General features: G+C 37.9%; 1 protein-coding gene across 1 annotated transcript in view; it reads right to left on the bottom strand.

The window, feature by feature from the left end:
• Nucleotides 1-3881: 3881 nt before the first annotated feature.
• Sertm1 (serine rich and transmembrane domain containing 1) overlaps nt 3882-23589 on the bottom strand; it is a 30731-nt gene continuing 11023 nt past the window's right edge. The window contains exon 3 of the mRNA XM_063232630.1: nt 3882-6712. Coding sequence (XP_063088700.1) covers nt 6201-6524 — 324 coding nt within the window. The 5' untranslated portion in view covers nt 6525-6712 and the 3' untranslated portion in view covers nt 3882-6200. The remainder of the gene's footprint in view (nt 6713-23589) is intronic.

Below are 23589 nucleotides of genomic sequence, written 5' to 3'. Positions count from 1 at the left end.
TAGGGGGCACTTGTCTTTGACCTTGGATTTCTGACCTCATCCTGCCAATACGCTGCCTGGGGTATCTAGCTACAAGACTTGAGGTGCTGTACAGACAACAGGACCATGGCAATTATGATGCTGCATCTAGCAGGAAAGGCAGGAGTGCTTTGAAGATGATTCTTTGCTGATCTGCTGGTCAGCCTTTTACATCTGCAATAGGGCATGCCCAGCAATCCTTTGCATATATTTTGGATATGCTGAGACCTTTGGATATAGCTCGTAGTTTTGCATATTCTGTTCTTTCAGAGCCCTGCTTCAGCATCATTCAAGTGGCCTGACTCAAGCCTCTTCAGCTTGCAAACAGGTTTCCTCTTCTGTGTGTCTGCTGTGTCTTGTACCTCTTTCTAGAGCGCTCATTTGACAGCTAGTAAACGCTAATAGCAGTCTATTCCTGCTTCTAGTCATTTCTGAGGCTGGGTTGGCAGGATACCAAAGTGCATTCATTTCAATTATATTAAAAAATCAAAGCTGTTGAAATTGAAATTGGCCATATAGGCCACATCAGTGGGTGGAAGACAGCAAGAAATAGAGAAAGGAGAGGTTAATTCAATGTAAGAGGGACCGTTTTTCCCAGGTAACTCTGGAATCTAGGTTTTGATTTGTGGTTTTATGTTGGCAGACTCCAAGGGATTGAAATAATGGAGACCCAACAATCATTTTTATGTTATAATTTTCTAGAGGGTCATGCGATTCTTTCTGCAAATCAATTAACATTCTCTCAGAAAAGTTTCCTTTGTCTACAATGTCTAAACTTCCAATTATATTTGACTTTTTCTATCTCCTTTCTTGGCTTTTTTCCCTACTTTTGTACCTGTAATTACCCAACATACCACACAGTTTCCTTATATTGTTATTCTGCCTTCTCCACTATATGGAAACTTCTTGACCGATTTCTGTCTGTTTTGTCCACAGTTTAGCAAAGAAGAATAACTCAGTAAACATTAGGTGCTCAGTAAATATTTGCTAAGGACCACCTATCATTTCATCAGAGGTGGATGTGTCTCCCAAAGGGACTCCCCATACGTGATGCGTGCATGTGTCCCCATGTTTCCTGGGCTGCCCATAGAACTGAGATGCTTTTGTGTCCACATTTAAGAAGCAGAGTCTTTTCAGTATTATATCGTTTTGGCTTCTGTCAGTGAGTGAGGAGGCCAACTTGTAATTTGAATAACTATCAGAAATAAAGAAAAGCTAGGCTTGCGATGGGTTGATGGGGTCTCTGGGTATTTAAAAGGGACTAGAGAGGTAAGTGGGCTCTATTGCATACCAAGTAGTATTGATAGAAATCATCTCGATCAAATGGTAGGTGTTTCGGCTTTTGAAGTCGAAGGTTTAGGTCTTACAGGCACCATCTCACTCAAACCTGATCTTCCTTGCATCAGTTCAAGTTCGATTGTAACCCCAAGTCCCTTCAACACCTTCATTATATTTCCAAGGTCACAGAGTTCTCACTATCAGTCTCTTTGTTCTCTGTCTGTTTCACCAACATTATTGATTGCATTTTGACACATGACTGCCCCTAACACCAGCGATCCACCGAGAGGGAATGGGCATGAACAGATGGAGCACCTGGGGAACAGCTGCAGGAGCTCTTCCCGTGCCCGAACAGATGGAGCACCTGGGGAACAGCTGCAGGAGCTCTTCCCGTGCCCGAACAGATGGAGCACCTGGGGAACAGCTGCAGGAGCTCTTCCCGTGCCGGAACAGATGGAGCACCTGGGGAACAGCTGCAGGAGCTCTTCCCGTGCCCGAACAGATGGAGCACCTGGGGAACAGCTGCAGGAGCTCTTCCCGTGCCCGAACAGATGGAGCACCTGGGGAACAGCTGCAGGAGCTCTTCCCGTGCCCGCAGCTCGGTGGGGAGACTCGGAAAGAGTAGGCAGGAGAAGACGGTAAAGAGTAAGAGCACGGTGCATAGAGAATTAGGTTAGGTTTGTGTAGAAAGGAAGAAGAGGAATTACATGCAGAAAGACAGGAAAAGTAGGTGGTAGGCAGAAATAGGAGATTTTAAAACTTTATTTTAAAAAGGAAAAAAACCCCAAATTTCAAAACAAGATAGTAAGAAGGTAACAATGGTTAATACATTGTTACACTGTTATCTTTAAATTAGTTACTCAGAGTACAAGATATTGACATTTAATTGTCCAAACAATATTAGTACAAAGCTTTCTTTTCAATCAACTATTAGAAATTAGAAGTATAACTGTCTTAACTATCTTTTGGAAATTTTAAAACTCCCAAATGCAACAATTCTGTATTATATAGGATTGACATTTGCATATATAACATTATGTGCCATGAATTAAGCAACATGGTTTTACTTTACACACATTTGTTAGTTCCTTGCCACAGTCTGTTACCAAAACGAGCCTCAGAGAGGTTGCCTGAGGTCACAAAAGTAGCATTTAGGGCTTTGGGGATTTGAATAGGAGTCTGTCTGAATCTGAATCTTAATGTCCAGTGATAGTTGGTTTCAGTTAAATAGAGCAGACAGATAACTGAGGAGAAGCCATCCAAAAATATCAGCTATCTATAAGAAGCTAGACTCCTAAGGAATGGTCCACAGAGTGTACAAAGAATGATAGGTTTTTGAGGAATGGAGTTTTAAAAAGAGTAAAAATAAATATTAAATGCTTCAACTGGACTGCTGTATTGGAGTTTCATTGAAACACTAGTGACACATTATGTTAAAAATACTTGAGTAAGCATTACTGGGACTACATATGATTGAAAAACTTTAAATAAGGGCCAACTGGGGTTAAGTTGTGAGAAGTTAGGAGAGGAATCAGAAAAATGAAAGAGAGAGAGAGAGAGAGAGAGAGAGAGAGAGAGAGAGAGAGAGAGATAGCAAAGTTGTGTGGTTAAACTCCTTAGCTAAGATTGTTTCCATGGCTAGAAGATGAACAGATATTTGTAGCAAGCAGCAAACTCTCCACCCACTCTCATATCCCACCCAGAGTGGATCTGACAGGGACTTTTTGTCCATCGCTGGTCTATTTTTCAGAAAGCATCTAGAATAATCTTTCTTAAACACACATTCAGTGATCTAACTTCCTACTTAAAGGCCTTCAGTGGACTCCGCTGCACTCAAAATAAAATCCAAGCTCCTTGCACAGCTATGGGGCCAGGCACAACCTGCACCTGCTCATACTTTCCACCTCATGCTCTGCCTTTCAACATGGGGACTTTTACGCTTGCATGAGCCTTTCCTGACACAGGACCTTTGTACATACTCTTTGTAGAGATCACTTTTCTCCATACTCTCCAAGTGCTTTTCCTAACCACCATATCTTAAGTGAATTTCCTTTGTGGTCTGTCATTTTACAATCATATTCTCTTGACAGCACTATTTGCAATAGGTATTGTTTGCTGCATTTCATCTTTATTAAATTATAAACATAATGAGGACAGGAACTATGTTTACTGTATTCAGTGTCAAAACATGTACCCATTTATTTAATACATATCTGCTTATCATGATATCTTCTTATAACATTTAGGGTGCCAAATACCCAAACTAGGAATGAGTCCACTCTCAAATATGTGGGGTGGTTTGATGAGGCCTCTGTATATTCGGAAGAGATGACGGGGTTCAGAGAGCTCTATTGCCATAAAAGCAGTATTAACAGGAAATATGAGATGGAGAGGTGGGTTACAGAGACAGAGATGATAAATTGTATAGACATATATATGTACAGAAGTTTCCTGTAGCTATATATACTAGATAGATAGATTTACTATATGAATATTGATGTATTTAAAACTCCTATGAAAACCTCCTTTCTAAGAGAGAAAACTGTGGGTCACTTCACTATAACAGAGAATAAACCAGTCTTCAGTGGACTTCATTTCTTTATTTATAAACTCATCTTCCAGCCTTTTTGACCTTTTTACACAATGCAAATTCATCTCAAGTTGTACAATCTGTTACCATGGCAAGCTCATAACGAAAAATCCTATTTTCCATCTTTGAACTACGTTCCCAATGATTCCATTCAACGTTGAGAGTAAAGATCTTTGTGGCAGGGGAGGTGAGGAGTGCTTGTGGATTTGAGCAGATTCTATTTAAGTAGTTTTGCTATCAGAAGTCTTTGTATTTCTTCCAGAAGGAAAGAATGTAAAGCTACCCCTTACGATAAATCATTATCAGATCATGGGGGCATTTGTCTTTCTATTATTTAAAATCACCTTACCCATGTCTTCTCCTGCTCAATAACCAAAATAGCATGAGAATAATTAAAAAGTGAAAGTGGTACTGTAGATGTCTCTAATCTTGTATAGTTTTAACACAACTTTTAACTGGAACCTGTGAACACACACCCAAAATACATTTATGCACATACATATGTATACTTAGCAAATGCTAATGATCTGAAAGTTCAAATTATATGCTACATAATAACCACTTTACACCTTACACCTTGAATGGCAGCAGAGATAAATATTTCACCGATTATACATTTTAGGGCAGCATGTTTGTGCTAGTGTTATGAAGTTTGGAGACTTTTTTGATATATAGAGTTAAATGTGGTCTTATTTAAAGGATGCTTATGGATTAAAAAAAGACTTTAGATTCACATTTCTAGTCCTCACTGGAAAGACACAGCAGACTACAAAATAGTGGATTGTTCTTCCCATTTTGCCACTGCAGAGTGCTGATTCTACAACCAAAAGAAGCCCCAAAGCTCCACCACTTTAGTGGGCAAAGAACAATTTGGTAACTATGGGTTGCACGCTAAATTAAGTATGTGTGCTGTGGGGCACTTATTTTTAATATTAAATTAAAATTCTTATTCTCAAGAAGCTGTCATGGATTTATTTGCATTGCATTGTTTTTAGTGGCAACTTGATTTCTTTCACATTCCTTGCCTGGGTTTATGCGCATATTTAACTTCATGACTCCCTTCCCCTGTCCAAGGTCTAGGGAGCCTGCTCAATCGTCCCAGTTCCCAGGATTACTAATGCTCCCAGCAGCTGCGAGCTGCCACAACTTTAATATAATCTCACATGTTGGAGTCCAAAGGCTGAGTATTATATTAATACAAAACAACTACTTATCAGAGACTTGTAACATTCGTGGAGCTATGGTAACATGTGTGTTAGCAATTTAGTTTCTAAGTTTTGCAACCTCATGTGAATGAACATTATTAAACTTTGACATCTTGGGGCCTTAATATGATTATGCACTGAAATTATAAGAACTGAGAAACAAGGAACACACACAAGTACTTAGAATCATTACTGTATAAAATCCAATAGATGAACATTTTCCCTGTTCTCAATTCTCACCTAAAATAAAATCTTCTTGGCATCTTCCTGGTGCTTCCCCAGCAATAGGAGCAGCAATTATCACCAAGAATTCCACAGCTGAGGATCATTACGGCTACAACACAAGCAGAAGAAAAACCTCAAGAGGCAGAAATACATGATGAACTGCATAATGACACATATATGTCTTGCTATTAAAAGTTTAAAACACTTCCAAAATTTTTCCAAATGACTTATATTCATAAATAAATGTGACTTTCATTTGTTACAGTGAAATGAAAAAAATTAGTAAGTTTTTACTTTCAGTTTTAGAAATATTATGCATTCAATCTAAATTGACTTTTAAAAAAAAATGATGTCTCTACTTTCTCTCTTAAACAGGAAAATACCTCCTACATGGTTCAGACTTAATGTTCCCAGTTTCTGTTGGCTCACTTGGTCTCAGGGAAATGAAAGACAAGAGTCGGTATCCAGCATTCCCCTGGAGGCTTTCTTAGTTGAATTCATGGCATTCAACAAATGCTGCTCCACCTTGAAGAACGTAGCTCCAGATCTGGCAAGGAATGAATGTGAAATTCTGCACCTCCAAGTCAGAGCTCATTTCTGTCACCACTGACTTCTCCATTCACAAGTGAAAAGCATCAAGAACAGCAAAGGAATCAAAGATGAAGAATGGAAACAGGTCAAAACCAAGAGGTCACATTTTCCAGGAGGTTTGCTCTTCATAAGGAAAAACCTAAACTGTTGTTGCTTTAGTTAAGAATCTTTGTTTCTAAAGCTTTCTTTCTTTCTTTCTTTCTTTCTTTCTTTCTTTCTTTCTTTCTTTCTTTCTTTCTTTTTTCCTTTCCTTTGCTTTGCTTTGCTTCCTTCCTTCCTTCTTTCTTTCTTTTTCAGGATGAAAGATTGGAAAAAGTAGATCTTTGAGATGAAATACTGCAGACTTCTAAGTTGGTGAAGGAACTTCCCGCGTCGCTTGGACACTCTGGGTAGGAGGAGCTGGAGGAGATGATATTTTTGAGCCTCTGGAGGGCAATGATTAACAGCAGAAGCAGAAAGGCTAAGAGGCTGAGGAATATGGACACGTAGATGTAGACATTGGACAGATGGCCGGAGGACGGGTCCACTGATGTGGACAGTGACGTGGGATACAGCTCCAGGAAAGTTCCATTCTCCACACTGCCTGAAAATCCAGATGACAGGCCAGGCTCAGACATCTTTACCGAGGGTGAGAGGAGCAAATATATTAACAGTCAGATTTTCACAGCAGCGTTGAAGAGGGCAGAATCGTCACTGTTTTTTTCGTCATAGTATCAGCAGAAACTGCAGGCTGATAAGTCAGCACAACCAAATTCTTGGTCTTTAAACAAACCAGCAGCAGCAGGGGATAAGGTGTTCATCGAGACTGTAAAAATAAAAACACAAAAGCATCACAGTGCATTCTTCAGCAAAGAAACATTTAAACCCAGTTCTTAGCTTTTATTTCAGGGAGGCTTAATTATAGGACTCACTAGGGAGGAAAAAGAATGAAACTACTCCCCCGGGAGCAAGTAATGTTTATGTCTTTATATTACAAATGATGATATAAAAATGAGCTTTTATTTTCCCTTCACAGCACCCGAGGTGCCAGGTTTCTCGGAGAAACTGAAGTTAAATGTGTTCCATCTGCTAAGATTTCAACAGATGCTCTAAGCGAAAGCTCTGAGATGAGAGCCCTAAAACTTTTAGCTGTAAACGTCCATCCTTCAGATAATTAATTCTGTACATCCTGCAGCCCGTCAGCATCTTTTTGGACTGGTACTCCCCGGTGGCACATGTTGGAGAATCCCTTCACGTGCAAATATGCTTTTTGTTGAATGTTTATAATTCAACTAATTTTTTTAACAAAAATGTTATCTCTGTGAAATCAAGAATATTTCTACGTATTTCTTTTCTTTCAATGTATCGAGGTAATTTTTTTCACCTACTTTAGGACTCAAATCCAAAAACAACAACAGAAAAGATTCCATATTGATTTAGGAGAAGCTGGATTCCTGAGTAGTAGGAAATACCATGCTTGCTCTCAAAAGACGTAGGTTTCATGTCTGATTTTTCTGTCACTTTGGAAAGGGGACACATTGCCTACATTTCCTGAGCTTCTATCATCTGTGAAATGGTCTGATGCCTGACCCATATCCTCACCAGGACAGTACAAATGGAAGCACTTTGTGAAGTGTAAAGGCTGACTCCAAATGAGGGCGTGTGTGTGTGTGTGTGTGTGTGTGTGTGTGTGTGTGTGTGTGTGTGTGTTTTAAGGGTTATCAAAGGGAAATGGACGCTTTTTGCTTGGCCAGCTGCAGAGAAAGGCTTTTCACTATGTTCAGGTATTAGGGAAGCAGCTTGAGAGAAGAGAACCTTCCAGGCAGACAACTCTGGAACCCTCCTGAAGTCTGGAAGCGCTGCTTTTCCCCGTTCTTTTTGGCATTAGATCGTTTGGCTGTAAATTGCCACGTCTTGATTCAGGTGTGCAGAGACAGCATGCCTACTCTGCCCGTGGCTTTCCCCTCTTAGACACTGACTGGCATTTTTACCTTGAGAATGTGCCTTTCCCTTCTCTTCTCCAAATCTAATTAAGCAGTAGCTTCTTTGAGTGGCTGACATTTGCCACTGTGGCTGGAGCTGAGCAGCGCTAATGATCCCTGGGAAGAGACAACATTTCAGAGGGCCGTCCCTGTCAGGTGTCACACAAAGCAATGCTTCTTAGCTCTTCAGAGTGGGCCATAGACAATGTCTTAGTAGTTCTTAAAATAATTTGACTCCTACTCCTCATTACGCTTTGCCTGCTGATTTCAATTCCATTAAGCTCCTATGATCTCCTAGCAATGTTTAAAAAAAAATTACAGTAATGCACTACACTGCTATGGCAATATCTAGCTTTCTTACAGCATGTGAATGTTCCAGCCATTCACTGTTAGGGAATATAGCAAAGCTTCTCTGAGCATAGTGCATAAAAGAATGGAAACCTCACAGACTAACTTAAAAAAGTATTTAAAACATTCTGGTACAACCAAAGTATGGCTGTGTGTAACAAGCCTGTAATTCTAGCAGTTGGGGTGCTGATGCAGGAGGATCCTGAGTTCAGAGCTAACCAAGGTGGCTAGGTGAGTTTGAAGCCAGCCTGGGCTAACTGAGACCTTTTCTAAAAAACAGACAGACAAACAAACAAACTTTCTGTGATAACTGATTGGCAAAGAAGCTAATTAAGTTGACACGAATATCATTTGGAAATCAGGGTTGTAAGGTTGTGCATCTCTCCACTCCCACCCCTTATATTACCTGGTCCCAATATCCCTACCATTTTGGTAGTAAGGAATTATGTTACCCTTTTTGTAGCATGAACAGAAAAGAGTGAAAACTATTTAGCTTTCATTTTTTCACAACTATGTAGGACAGAAAAAGCAAAATTTGTACCCATTTTGCAGATGTGAAAACTGAGGTGCCAAATTCTGATTTACTCAGTATGTACAGCTAGACAGCAACAGAGAAGTAACTAACACTCATTTTGGAATCATGTTCTTTTTTTTCCCCATTTTATAGGAAGAGAAAAATGGTAAGATGTGGGTAATTCTTTTCTGCCACTAACCTGCAGCATGGCCACTCCTAGTCTTAACAGTACGGTTTTCCCATTTGCACAAGAATAATATCCATCTTCCCTACCTCTCCAGGAGTTAAACGTGATGCTGTTTGCATCACCCTGCTTAGAAAATCAGAAAAGGGCATCTATGTAAACTCCCATTCCACTGACAATTCCTTCTGCTCCCTTAGAGAGACAGGTGATGCTTCAAGGTCTCTGCAGGTCCTTTATCTCTGACATGAGATCCACAGATCATAGAGTCATAGATGTCGCAGATTCAGCCAGAATTGGCTGAATTTTTCCTTTCTGCACTCAGATCTCTTAACATTTCTTAGGGGTGGGGCTGCAGGCACGCAGACAATGTCCCTGAATATCAGTTAAGTCTATGGTAAAACTAATACTTGGCTATCAGACCACCTGTTGAAACCATGGAGTATCGTGTGCATGTGTGTGTGTGTGTGTGTGTGTGTGTGTGTGTGTGTGTCACAGAAATTGAATCCAGGTCCTTCACTCTGTGCTACATCACCTCTCCCCATTTCTTTTTATTTTGAGGCTCAATACGGTTTTGGACTTGAACTTGCAACCATCCTGCCTCAGCCTCCCAGAGTGTTGGGACAGCAGATGTGGAAAATAGTGTCTCTTTTAGGGTACATATTCCCAAAGGGTTTTTTTATTTTCTGAAGATCATCTTCAGAAGATCTGGGTAAAGCCTCTGCTCTTCTAATCAGCCTTAGAAGAATGATAGAAAGTAAACAAATAAAATCTTGCATTTTTATTTGGCATTTCATAATATCTTCTTTAACTACCTTGCCCTCGGTATGACTGCTTTATTGTTATTTCCAGAGTAATTCTTAATTTAAAATGATATCTACACACATTTCCTGTCTTTGTTCTACTCTGAGACAAACAGACTTCATGCATTGTTAGAAATTATTTTAATCTGGCATCACTAATTCTCATTTCCTTGTGGAAATTTAAGAAATTGGTATACATCTTCCTCTTCTCTGGTCAGTGTTTCCCCTGACAGTGGATGAGTAATGCGCAGGACGAACACACGCACGTGCCTGGGCATTGTGACAGGCGGTATGTGGAAATGAAATCAAATGTGTGTGTTGCAGGTTGGCACTTCTTGGCTGTCTCTTTCAGATAGGTTTAAAGAAAAGAAAGAGACCTCATCTTAAATGCATAGCTTTGACCTGTCTCAGGGCAGCAGGACGAGCAGTTTCATTTCCCTGACACCTGAAGCGAGGCAGGGATTTTGATGCTTTGTCTCTTTCCGGGACCATGCTCAGCAAGTGATTTTTGTTTGAGAAAGGAAAAATGAGACGGCTGGATCACAACATCATAAATGAAGATCTGTGGAACTGTTTCGGCTCACGATCAGCCAGTTTTCCCTTGTCTCTTAGAATAAAAACCTGGGTTGGAAAGAAATCTACCAAAAAGGCAGTAGTACACAGCCTAGTGTTGTGGCGGGGAGAGTGACCGCATACATAAGACGGATCCTGTTCTGAATCATTCACTACCACGTCCTGTGACCTCTCCTGCAGAACAGAGCTTCCTGACTACAGGGGAGTTCTGAGGATTGCGACGTTTGGAGAGAATAAAAGCATATTCTTTGTCATGTGCTTTCACGCCTTTACTGCTTCCAGAAGACTTTCATCAAAGTCCGCTCACAGAAGTGCTCAAGACCTGCAGCAAACGGTCTGTGGGCTGAGCCTGCGCCTGGGCCTGGACCTCTACAACCCAGGGGTTTATAAAACTCTGCATACCTCTCAGCCTCATGTGTGGCACGGAAATTTTGGAACCTTGGCCGTTTATTCAAACACATGTGTGAATAACAGCACTTAAAGCCTTTTGTTGTTGTGGAAAACGGGGCAGGCTGCTTCCTCCCCTTGCTGAGGTTCTTTAGAGAGTAACTCAGCTGTATGATCTGTTTCACACCAGGGTTTCATCAGCGCGGAGTCCTGTCCTGTTATATTTCAAAAGGAGGCCCCTCTAAACTACCAAGAAGGGTGCCGTGAAGTTTAACATGATACACTTTTTCCAATAGATGAATGTAAAATTGAATATTATAATGTAATCAATGCTTTTGGGTGATGTGTTGAGCTCTTTCTCTGCGGAACACACAGAAACTGCCAGGGAACTTACCACATCTGAGCAAAACTGTTTTGAGCTTACTAGAAAATAATATGTTTTATATAAAACTTGGCGGCTGTTTCCATGCATAATTATCTTCTCTTTTAATACTTTCTGCCTTGGCTTTTAGGTCATACTAGAAGAGAAGATTGGTGCTGGTGATTTATTCTTTTTACCACTGGCCCAGATGTAAATCCTCACATGCAGGCAATGAGTTACCCACGGGCTTGCAATAATCACAGTAAAGTTTATTGTTTTATAAGTTATTCTTGTTTTATGTTTTATAAGCTTATTGTATTATAAGTTATAAGATGATTCAGCCATTCACGTATTTGCCTATTTCATAATTTCTTTACATATCTGCACAGTGCTTTAGAACAGTAGAATTTTGTGTGAACTCTCATTATGACTCCTTCTATCAGATCAATAAGAAAAAACAAGTTAAGCAAGCACCTCCCCTCCCTGGTAAGCTGAGGCAGGGTGGCAGACTACAGTCCTTCCAAGGGGAGAACCAGCAGTGTCTCCTGAGATCCATGCCATGTTGGAACTTAGGACTCTGGGAAGCCAAGCAAGCACCTCCCTCCCTGGTAAGAGGAGGCAGGGTGGCAGACTACAGCCCTTCCAGGGGGAGAACCAGCAGTGTTCTCCTGAGATCCATGCCATGTTGGAACTGAGGACGCTGTGAAACCAAATGACCATCCTGCCTCCCTGCTTAGCAATAGTGAACTTACTGCTACATGGCCTAGAGTCAGATATCCCACTTCCTCTATCTTCCTTCTCCCCCCCCCCCCCATTAGCAAATGGGAACCAGAAATCTGAGCATCTCCTGGCAAGTTGACCATAGCAAATAAGGAGGACTTCCTTCTACCATTTCTTTGAAGGCAAATATTTTTATTACTGTTTTGCTCTTTTCTGTTTAATGGTACTGCTCTATTCAATATTCTGTTTTGATAAGTTCTATAGTGTTCTATATTTCATCTCATTTTGATATACGTGATTGAAAGAACAACTGTTATAAAGATAACAAAATATACTGTGATACCTATTACTGTTATCCCGGTAACCTACTGTGAAGTTCTGTACCAATTTCACTGTACGATCTTAGTTGGCTTTATTCTGACTTGTTCTGTTGTATACTTTCAAAAGAAAAAAAAAAGAAAAAACAAGTTAAGGAAATAAACTGCTTCCATCTGCCATCACACATTGAGCCAGAGGGCCCTCTTCTAAGAAGAAATGCAGAGAGATGGCTAGTGGCTCAGAATTCCTGGACCTGCCCAGGATAATGCAAGATGAAAAATCAGAATTCATAATCCTTTATTTTTTCCCTACAGTTCAGATGAATACTCATAAAATATAATCAGAACTTTTCCATCATACTTTAGTGAAAATTACATAAATGACAAAGTAACAGCTTGGTTTTGGTGATTTTTAAAAATCAGTTCTAGGGCAGTCATTAGGCTCCTCTGAATTCAGTCCAGCCGTCTCTGTCTTTTGTTTGGTGACGACTTATGTCTACTTGGAATACTCTCAGGCTTTGTAAAATAAACCAACCATTTTGAAAATATTTAATACTTTTGGGATAAACAACTTGTATCATAAATATTAAAAAAATTAATTATTCATAGAAGGTATTATTTACAGAGTATTCAGATATGTTCTCTATCTACAAAGCAGAGTAGACTGAAGGAAGTTAAAAAAAATACAAGAGAACATTGCCGAAGTGGATGTGAATATAATTCTTAAGTTTAACCTTCTACTTTGTACATTCTCAAAAGTGACTGTAGGAGTTCATGGCATTGATACACCACCAGTTTTGGAAGATAAATAGAACTATCATTCTCAATAAATTTTAATATATTTGTATTCCATGCTAAGATTTTATGTCCAATTAATTGTCTTAACAAGAATAATCTTTTCAAAATTATACTGTAGAGTTTAAAAATAACATAATCTTGGGCCCTCTTGCCTAACATTTTGGTACCCTAAAATGAGAAAAAAGGAACAACTTCAAGGTTGAAAGAAGCATGAACCAGTTAAGTAGCAAAAGGATTAAAGTCACTTATAGGGAGCGGGAGAGAGGGATACTGGTTAAATGCTTCACTTAGAAAATGCAAACATTCAGAGAAATAATGATTTGATTACCACAGGCAAGATCGTACTGAGTAAAATGGGAAGAAAGAAGCACGGTAAGATGCCACAGCGTATTCAGTGAGGGATTTGGGGCTCCGCTCTCCCCTGACACCCAGCTCTGATCATTTCCAGTATTTTAGAAATGTATTCAGAAAACTATTTTTTAGACTCAGAATAGCTGGTATTGATCAAATCACAGCATTAGAAAGACTAGGTAGGTCTAGGTAGGTATGTTTTTAAAAGTTCACATGTTGTGATTAGAAGAATGAATTAATGTTTGTCCCTTTTCCATTATGTCTTATTTTGTCTCCATAGGTACAAAAATTTGTATCCAATGTATACTTTTTGAATTTGTATCCAATGTATACATTCAGAATATGCTCATAACAATCTCTTTATCTAATGTGATATTTGCTAAGATTTTGTTCTTGCAATTGTAACTTGTAATTGCCATAAATTCCTGAGCTTTTAAAAAAATTTTAGTTTTTATATGCAAACCACTAGATATCCGCAGGCATTTGGGACTCTTGGTGTCCTCAAAACTATGCTAGGGGAACATGGAAGACCGTGAAAATTTGGTTGTGCTGTAGCCATCACTGAAGCCCACCTCGAATGTAAATATAGACACGAGCCTCTGCAGGCTGCTGGGCTAATCACAGTAAGAGGAAAATGTGACACCACCATGGATTCCCTATTAATGCCACACTCCCTTTCTTTTGCACTCCCATTTCTATCTTTTTCTTTAAGCATTCACACTCCTTAGTCCATGACTTATTCGTCTTGATCCTTTTTCCTGTCCAATTCTCATTCCGTTTCCCCCCATCTCCCACGGGCATCCAGGCTGAGGCGCGCCTGTAAACGCAGTGTTGTCTCTTAAATGTGTATTTCTAAGTAACAAGAACAGCCATTCAGAAGAGTTTCATTCACTCCATAATGGTGACCCCACATTTCCTTCCCACGCGAAATATCTTGCTAATTGAGAGAACAGAGAAGAGAGGAATGAAAGTTATCAACACATCCTATGCTCTATTTTTGCACATAAAAATACATAAAACACAAAAGCCATTATGCATGTGTAAAAATCACATATATAAGCCCAATGTAGAAAAACAGTGATGATACCGATTGTCTAAAAAGACCTGGCCAGGCATGGTGGCACACGTCTGTAATCTCAGTACTTGGGATGCTGAGGTAGGGGATTGCTATGAGTCCAAGGCCAACCTCGGCTACACAGTGAGTTCAAGGCCAGCTTGAACTGCATAGTGAGAGCTTGTTTTGAAAACAAACAACAAAAGAGGACTTTTGTATTAGTAAAATAATTAAGCATGTCACTATTCATAATTATCTCCATTAACAAAACATAGTCATGTATTTATTTAAAATAGGATGTTTTAGAGACCATGTTTACCTTCTACCTAAAAATGAAGTACAACAATATATATAAAATGTTTATATAATGTATATATATATATGTAATACATATATTATATATATCTTTAATTTTCCAACAGAGATGCAGGTCACAGATCTTTTTATTTTAAAAAGCAAAACAGAAAAAAGGACAGAAATGATACAGAATTTAAAAAAAAATAGTAGGAAATTAATACTAGTTAATATATTACATATTGTTATCTTGGAAGTTGTTCAGGTTACAAGATCTAGGCATAAAAAATGATCAAACAATCAAACAATGATAGCACAAGCTGTTCTTTTTGATGAACTAACAGAAATTAGTAGTATAGATACCTGTCTTGCATAATACACATGCATACATTTATATATGTTGCCTACATACACATAATCTTTTCCTTTCTTCCTTTTCCCTACCCCAGTTGTTTTTTTCTTTTTGAGCATTTTCTTTCCCTTTCATTATTACAATGTCTGTTACACATTTTGAATCTTATCCCTCTTTCAGTTTCTTATTTTTATTATTTTTTTACACCAGGGAGACAATACGATAGTTGTAAGTATGAGTCTGATTTATTTCACTTATGAGTATGGTCTCAAATTGTCTCTATTTACCTATAAATGCCTCAAGATTATCTTTTTTGTAGCTGAGTAGTACTCCATTGTATAAAAATACCACATCTTTTTATCCATTCTGCAGTTGAGGGCATTTTGGTTGTTTCCAAGATTTAGCTATTACAAACTGTGCTGCTATAAACATGGGTGCACATATATCACTGCAGCATGACATTTTCAATTTTTGGGGAAAATACCCAAAAGGGGAATAGCTGGATTGAATGAGTCCTCCAATCCTAGTTTTTTTGAGGAATCACCATACTGATTTCCATAGATGCTACATCAGTCTACACGCCTACCAACAGTGGAGAAGTATTGCTTTTTCCCCATATCCCCGCCAACATTTGCTATTGATTGATTTCTTGATGGCAGCCATTCTTTCTGGAGTGAGATGGAATCTCAGTGTTGTTTTAATTTGCATTTCTCAAATGACCAGGAGATCACAGACCTTTTACTTACTTTTTCATATTTTAAACATAGGCAGAGCACTTATTTGAATTAATGAACCATTGTGTCTCACAATACAACTACAAATAGAACCCTACTTGATTATATAGTCTATAAATCACTCATCTCCTCTGGGTATTCGCCAAGAGTTTAGCATAACATGTACACACAAATTTTTCCAAATAAATTCCCTTATTTTTCCAGTCTTTTGTGGCTGACATTTAAAGTATGATGAAATTTTGTATAATGATATGGATATTTAAGAATAATGCTGCTTAGAAATTGCCAATTTAGTCAGGCTAATTTGGGGGTATATTCAGTTTTGGTCCTACAACATTTTTTAGTGGTCAGCTAAGCACTCAAAGAAAAAAAAAACCAGTAAGATGCAGATTTCAAGATTTATCCCTTAATGCAAAATTTTTGGTAAATTGTGAGTTAAAGATCAGCTTTGTTATAAAGACATTATTAGGACCACTGGGGAAATGTGACTGTGGACTATAATTAGATAATTATATTAAATGAATATTAAATATATGAAATGGATTCCTAAGTGTGATGGAGGAAAATGTTCTTGAGAACTAGATATTGAAATACCAGCCACAAACTATCCTACCATCATCAGCAATTAGCCTTAAAATGGTTAGGTCAAAATAAAGAAAAAATGAAATATGCATGCATTGAAAGATGATAAAACAAGCATGTCAAACATGTTAACTGTTTATTCTAACTGAAGGATGTATAGGTGTTTCTTGTTATTATTCTTGCAATTACTTTTGAAAATTTTCAATATATGAACTTAGGAAAAGTGATTTATTCTTGAAAATTTCAAGAACACAGAAATATTATGCAGGAAAGTAGCCAAAATGTTAAATGTTTCTAAAGAAATATGGGGATGAAAGGATGACTTTTAAGTAGACATCACAAATTTTCAATGATTTGCTACTATCGCTAACTGATGCTCACTATCTCACAGAACTTGTGATAAAAGCATGAGAGGATGAGTTAGAGGACATTTCACATGGCCAGGAAATGGATCCACAGTGGGGAAGAAGCTGCCTGAAAACCAGAAATGGTGATTCACCAACTGGACTTATTCATGACTTTACTTCTGCCACCACCCCCTGGACTGAATCTCATCTGAGCCTCCCAAATCAAAGAATCCAGTTATGCTTCTCTTACATGATCCGTCATCCTCAAAGGCAGGCAAAGATATTCCTCCTGCAGTTTCATTACCCAGGCAAAGGTAGGGGCTTAGCAACTTGAGCCTTATGAGTAGATTTTTTAATGAGGACAGGTCAGCTCACAGAGAGATCACAGCCCACAATAGCCATTACGGTCTAGATTCAAAGAAGCAACTGTAAGAAACAGCAGCTGATAATCTGAAGAGTGGGAGACTTTATCCAGGCAATGAAAGGAAACAGGCTGTAAAGAGCAGGCTGCACAGATTAAAGAACTCACACTTTTTAAAATTTGTAACTAGCAACCACCACTTGCCTTGTCCTGGTTTGGGTGAGTTCCCTAGTGTGGCAAGAAGTTAATCATGACCCTGTGGACCCACTTCTAGTCCAGGGTCAGAATATTTTGAAATAGGGGAGAAGAAATGATTTAGAAATTAACTCTAGTCCCTACAAAATGTAGCTGTATTCAAAAAAATCAGGAGTCATCATCAATCACACGTTGAGGTTACAGAGAGGTTTACTCAGAAATGATGAGTACCAAATGAGCCAGATATTAGACACAGTTATAGAACACATCATTTCTGCAAGAAACAAAGTGTTTCTCAAGGCGGAAAAATTAGCTGGATTTCCAGGTTTACAGAGAATTCAGGAACAGAAAGAGGAGGCCATGTCCTTTGTTAAGAAAAGCATATTCTCTTCTTGGATTTCCTGAGGTCTTCCTAACCACCAGTGTGAACAGAACAGAGCCGGCCTCCCATCTTTCTCTCACAGGAGACACAGCACACACAAAAAACTCTGGCTGACAAAGAAAGTGTCTACGCGTTCCTCGTAACATGGAACAGCACGATGTGGTGGGCTATGGAGTGTGGGAGGAAATCAAACCCTCAACAGCAGGTTGTCATTTTAGATAACAACTCGAGACCAAACTCTATCAAAGACAGTATGGAAGAAATAAACAAGGTAGGTTCCATAACTGCAGAATGTATTTCGACTTGCAAATATAAGTAGGTGAAACTGAAAAATAATTTAGAAGTACCTCATGATGACCTATGAAAAATAGTTATATCTTTCCCTAAAAATATAAATAAATGTGGTTTTGCTCAGCATTTATGGCTAATCTTTTACATAAAGCTTAACTGAGTTTATTGTCAAGGTCACCTCTTCTCCTTGCCTTGTAAGGTTGTGTGCTTTGTGTGTTTCATTCAATTATAAATAGCTGGGTGTGGTAGAGTACACCCGTAATCTCAGTACTGGGAAGAACTGAGAAGGGGGATTGCTGTGAGTTCGAGGCCAGCCTGAGTTTTAGGGCAGCCTGAATTGTATAGTGAAACTCTGTCTCACGAAAAAAAAAATTGTGGAGATGGTCTTGATCTGAAACATATAGTCACCCACTATTAAATGTTTTTACCTTCAATAGTGTGGACTGGAAACATAGGCAACACGAGCAGAAGACTAGTGGGAATTAGAGGAAAAGAATAGAGGCTGATGGGCACCCCTGAGTCATGTGGAATGGTGATCTATCCACAGACCATGCCAGAAGAGAAGCAACCCAGGAAGAATATCCACAGAAACCAGTTTGAGAAAACCACCACCATAACCATCATACCAGCATAAATGGTAGCCACTGATATTTGTTGAATAAAAAACATCTGACACTTCTGGACTGATGCTTGCTTGTGTGTGTGTGTGTGTGTGTGTGCATGTGTATGAATATTTTCTCTAATCTTCACAACTCCTAAAGGTAGTCATTCTTATATATCTCACCATTTCTGAAGGACAAGAAAATTAAATTTCAGAGAACTGAAAGGCTTCCTCAAGGTCATGCAGCTATTTAGAGGCAGGGCTGGAGTTAAAAATACATGACTTCAGGTGCTATGTTCATCACATTTCTCTCTGGGAGGCCAATTTAAGGAGTGCCTTTGAGACCTGCAGTCACTGATGCTTCTCATGAAAGGCTTCTGATGTAGGCATCTTGTAGGATTATAGGATTCCACTCCCTCTGAATAGGTGAGTTGTTTTGGGCAAAAAATGTAAGAAAAGCAGCATGTGTCACTTTATATAGAAAATGTCAAAACCATTGTGAGAATTGCCACATTCTTTCCTTTTGCTATAGTAGCTGTGTGTGTATCTTTCAGGTTTCCTCAGTCCAAATCCTTGAATGGCCTCAGTGAGAGCCTTCACCCTCACAGATTAAATGGTGGGTGAATTATGTTTGTGATCAAGACTATTTCTACAATTGAATAAAAACACTGAGCACACAAGCTTAAAAGGCAGTGGGAAGAGGTCAATCTTAACAATATACAAAGTCAGACTCATAATCCCAACCAATGCAGAATCAATAATGTATAGATTTTTGTTGCTTTGAGCCATCTACTGAGAACTCTGACTTTTTCTTATTGTAATATAATCTATTCTCTATTGACAGGCATAAGATCTCATAATAGCAGCATTTATGAGAGTCCTCCAATAAGCAGGCAGGCAAATAAGTCAAATTCTGAATAACAGGGTTGTACTAAAAGAATGTGTAATTTATAAATTAGAACTTATAAGCCTTGGAATAACACTTGAAACATGGAAATATAGGAAAATGACAAAACAAAAGACCAAAATACAATCTCAAAACTCCAGCCCATCCCAAGAAACCTTAGGGAGCTATGTACATAGAAGAAAATATATGCCATACACCTGAAATACCTGAAATAATAGCAACTGAAATAAAGAAGCAACTCCAGGAAGCTTTAAAGGAATTCAAACTAGAAATAATCTCCCAGGTAAAAGAAGAAATGATAAAAGAAATGAAAGAGATGCTGAACACATAGAAGACACAGTTAAAAAATTAGAGGAACAAAACAAAAAGATAGAATCCCTGGATGAACAATATAAGAAACAAACAGAATACATGAAGCAGATTCAAAGAGATATACAGGAAATCAAAAACTCCATTGAAAGTTGTCAAACCTGCTTCAATGAAAGTTAAGATAGAATTTCAGGCCTCAAAGACAAGATTGCAGCTAGTGAACAGGAAAGGAAAGATCTTTTAAAAATAACAAGGAATCAGGAAATAATAATTCAACAGCTGCAAGATGATGCAAAGAAAAACAACATAAGATTGATAGGGATAACTGAAAAAGAAGGGGATAACACAAAGGATACCAAGAGGATATTTAGAGAAGTAATAGCTGAAAATTTCCCAAACATGAGAATGGAAACAGACATCAGGATCAAGGAAGCACATAGAAATCCAAATATCCATAACCAAAATAAAACTACACCCAGACATAATAATGACCATTCCAGAAATTCAACATAAGAATAGAATATTAAAAGCTGTTAGAGAAAAGACAGATCACCTATAAAGGAAAACCTATCAGAATCACAGCAGACTTCTCAGCACAAACAATAAAGTCAAGAAGAGCATGGAGTGAAATATTTCAGATGCTAAAGGAAAATGATTTCCAACCTAGACTGATGTACCCTGCAAAACTGTCCTTCAGAATTGATGGAGAAATAAGATACTTCCATGAGAACAGCTGAAGAATTTCATGATTACCAAGCCAACCCTGCAAAGAATACTAAAAGACAGCCTAGATACATTAGGAAAAAACCACTAAACAAAGCAGACAATTAAACAGAACAAAAAGATAAAGATGCAACAGCAGAAAGATAACATGTCAACAATAAACCAGCACATAACAGTTATAACCATTAATGTAAATGGTCTCAATGCATCAATTAAAAGAACTATTCTGCTTAAATGGTTATGTTTTGATCTGCGCTGTTTCGTTGTTATGCCCTCTTTTATCTCAATCTCCACTCCATTATTTCTGTTTTGCTGGATAGTATCAGGTTCGAAAGTTTAGGCATCAGCTGTGAAGATAATGAGATTCATTATGACGCCCATTCTTGTTGACTTTTATCTACTTTTGAAGACCTACAATGTCTCCAATGCTTTGGTTTTGTCGGTTTTATTCTTTACGGTTTTGTTCAATTGTATTATAACTAATGATATAGGCAATTCTATTAGAGATAGCGGGAGGCATTATGGTAACCATTGTTGATCACCTTGTATTATGTTTTTACATCATCTATTATGTCCACCCTTTTGACTTGACCGATTCTGTTGTTATGTCACATTTGGTTTTACTCTCTTCCAAAAAAGTAATAAGAACCGTGGGAGCAATGAAACCCAAAATGTGTAATAGTCATGGTACAAAAGAGAGGAAAAGAAAGTGCTCCAAACTATATAACTGCATGTATATTTAAGTGTATAAGATAGAAAATGATATCACAGAGTTTTATTGGATCAATGAACAGAACTGTTTGCAGTATCATTGATGGAATGTCCACTTTACAAGCTTTAATTTTGTGACTTGAACAATTATTTCTAAGATGACAATATGTAATCCATTAACTAGAGATTTCCTACTGTTCATTTTTTTTCTGTAAATCTGTATAACTTGTACCCTTTCCCTGCTTTTTTTTTCTTTTCTCCTTAAATAAAATTTAAAAAAAAAAAAAGAAAAAAAAAAGAAACAGATTGGCAGAATGGATCAAGAAACAGAATCCAACCATATTCTGTCTACAAGAAACCCATCTAACCCAAAATGATATTCACAGACTGAAAGTCAAAAGATGGAAAACAATACTTCATGCAACAGGAACCAAAAAAAAAAAAAAAAAAAAAAAAAAAAAAAAAAAAGCGGGGGTAGCTATTCTGTTTGCAGACAACGTGAACTTCAAACCAAGAATGATCAGAAGGGAGAAAGAAGGCCATTACATACTGGTTAGGGGAAAACTTTAAGAGGAAGAGATAATAATCTTAAATATATATGCACCAAATTCCAGAGCACCCAGTTATACAAAGCAAGGATTAACAGAAATGAAAAATCAAGTTATCAATAACACAGTTATAACAGGAGACCTTAACACACCATTGACACCAAGGGACAGATCAACCAGACAGAAAATCAGCAAAGAAATAACAGAACTGAATCACACCTGTGAACAAACGGACTTGATAGACATATTCAGAGTGTTCCATCCAACAACATTAGAATACACATTCTTCTCAGCAGTATATGGGACATTCTCTAAAATAGACCACATGTTAGCCCACAGAACATATTTAAATAAATGCAAAAGAGTTGAAATTATCCCATGCATGTTATTAGATCATAGCGCCATGAAATAGAAATTAATGATAAAAGATACTGCAAAAATCCCACAAACACAGAAATTGAATAACATACTCTTGAGCAATCAGTGGGTCACAAAAAGAAGAAATTAAACAATACCTGCAAGCAAACAAAAATACAAATACAACTTACCAGAATCTGTGGGATGCAATGAAAACTGTCCTCAGAGGAAAATTTATTGCACTAAGTACCCACATCAGGAAAACAGAACGAATACAAATAAACAACCTGTTGCTACACCTCAAACATCTAGAAAAAGAAGAGCAAGTCAAGCCCAAAGCCAAAAGAAGGGAGGAAATTATAAAAAAAGAGCAGTAATTAATGCAATAGAGACTATGAAAATAATCCAAAGACTCAACGAATACAAGAGTTGGTTCTTTGAAAGAATAAATAAAATTGATAAACCCCTAGCAAACTTTATTTTAAAAAAGGGAAGAAAAAGATCAAATTCATGCAATAAGGAATGAAAAAGGCAAAATCACTACAGACTCTGCAGAAATACAGATCAACACCTATTTCAAAACCTCTACCCTCATAGGTTTGATAACACAGAAGAGATTGACAGATTCCTAGAAACATATGAAGTACCAAAGCTAGGTCAAGAAGATGTAAAACTGCTGAATAACCCAATTTTAATCATTGAAATTGAAAATGTAATTAAGTCCTTACCTACACAGAAAAGCCCAGGCCCAGACAGATTCACTGTGGAATTCTACAAGAAATACAAAGAAGACTTAATGCCCACACTCCTCAAATTCTTCAATGAAATTGAAAGGGAAGCAGTGCTTCCTAAGTCATTCCTGGAAGCAAATACTACTCTAGTACCAAAACCTGAGAAACACCAAACTGAAAGAGGCCAATCTCCCTAATGAACACAGATACAAAAATCCTCAATAAAATATTGGCAAATAGGATGCAGCAAATCATCAAGAAGATTATATACCATGACCAAGTGGGATTCATCCCAGGCATGCAGGGATGATTCAACATACACAAATCAATAAATGTAATCCACAATATCAATAAAGCCAAAATAAGAATCACATGATCATTTCTAGAGATGCAGAAAATGCTTTTGATAAGATCCAATATTCATTCATGATAAGAACCTTACAGAAAATTGGAATAGATGGTCTTTACCTTAATATGATAAAGGCCATTTATGACAAACCAACAGGCAGTATCATACTAAATGACCAAAAATTGAAGGCTTTACCTTAAAATCAGGCACAAGACAAGGATGTCCTTTATCACTGCTCCTATTTAATATAGCACTGGAAATACTAGCCAGAGCAATTAGATTAGAGAGAGAATAAAAGGGGTAAAGATAGAAAGATAAGAAGGTAAATTATCATTATTTGCAGATGACATGATACTCTACATAGAAGACCCCCAAAACTCCATTGAAAGACTCGTAGGTGTAATGAATAAATTCAGCAATGTAGCTGGATACAAAATCAATACTCAAAAATCAATAGCATTCCTATACACTAACAACAAAATGATAGAGAAATAAGAGAAGCTACACCCTTTACACTAGCAACCAAAAAAAATGAAATAC

This window comes from Cavia porcellus, unplaced genomic scaffold (assembly GCF_034190915.1).
Source record: "Cavia porcellus strain 051 isolate PalLab524CR breed Dunkin Hartley unplaced genomic scaffold, mCavPor4.1 scaffold_21, whole genome shotgun sequence".
In the NCBI taxonomy this organism is placed as follows: Eukaryota; Metazoa; Chordata; class Mammalia; order Rodentia; family Caviidae; genus Cavia; species Cavia porcellus.
Note: the sequence above shows the minus strand (reverse complement) of the source record. Positions and strands in the feature narration are given on the sequence as shown.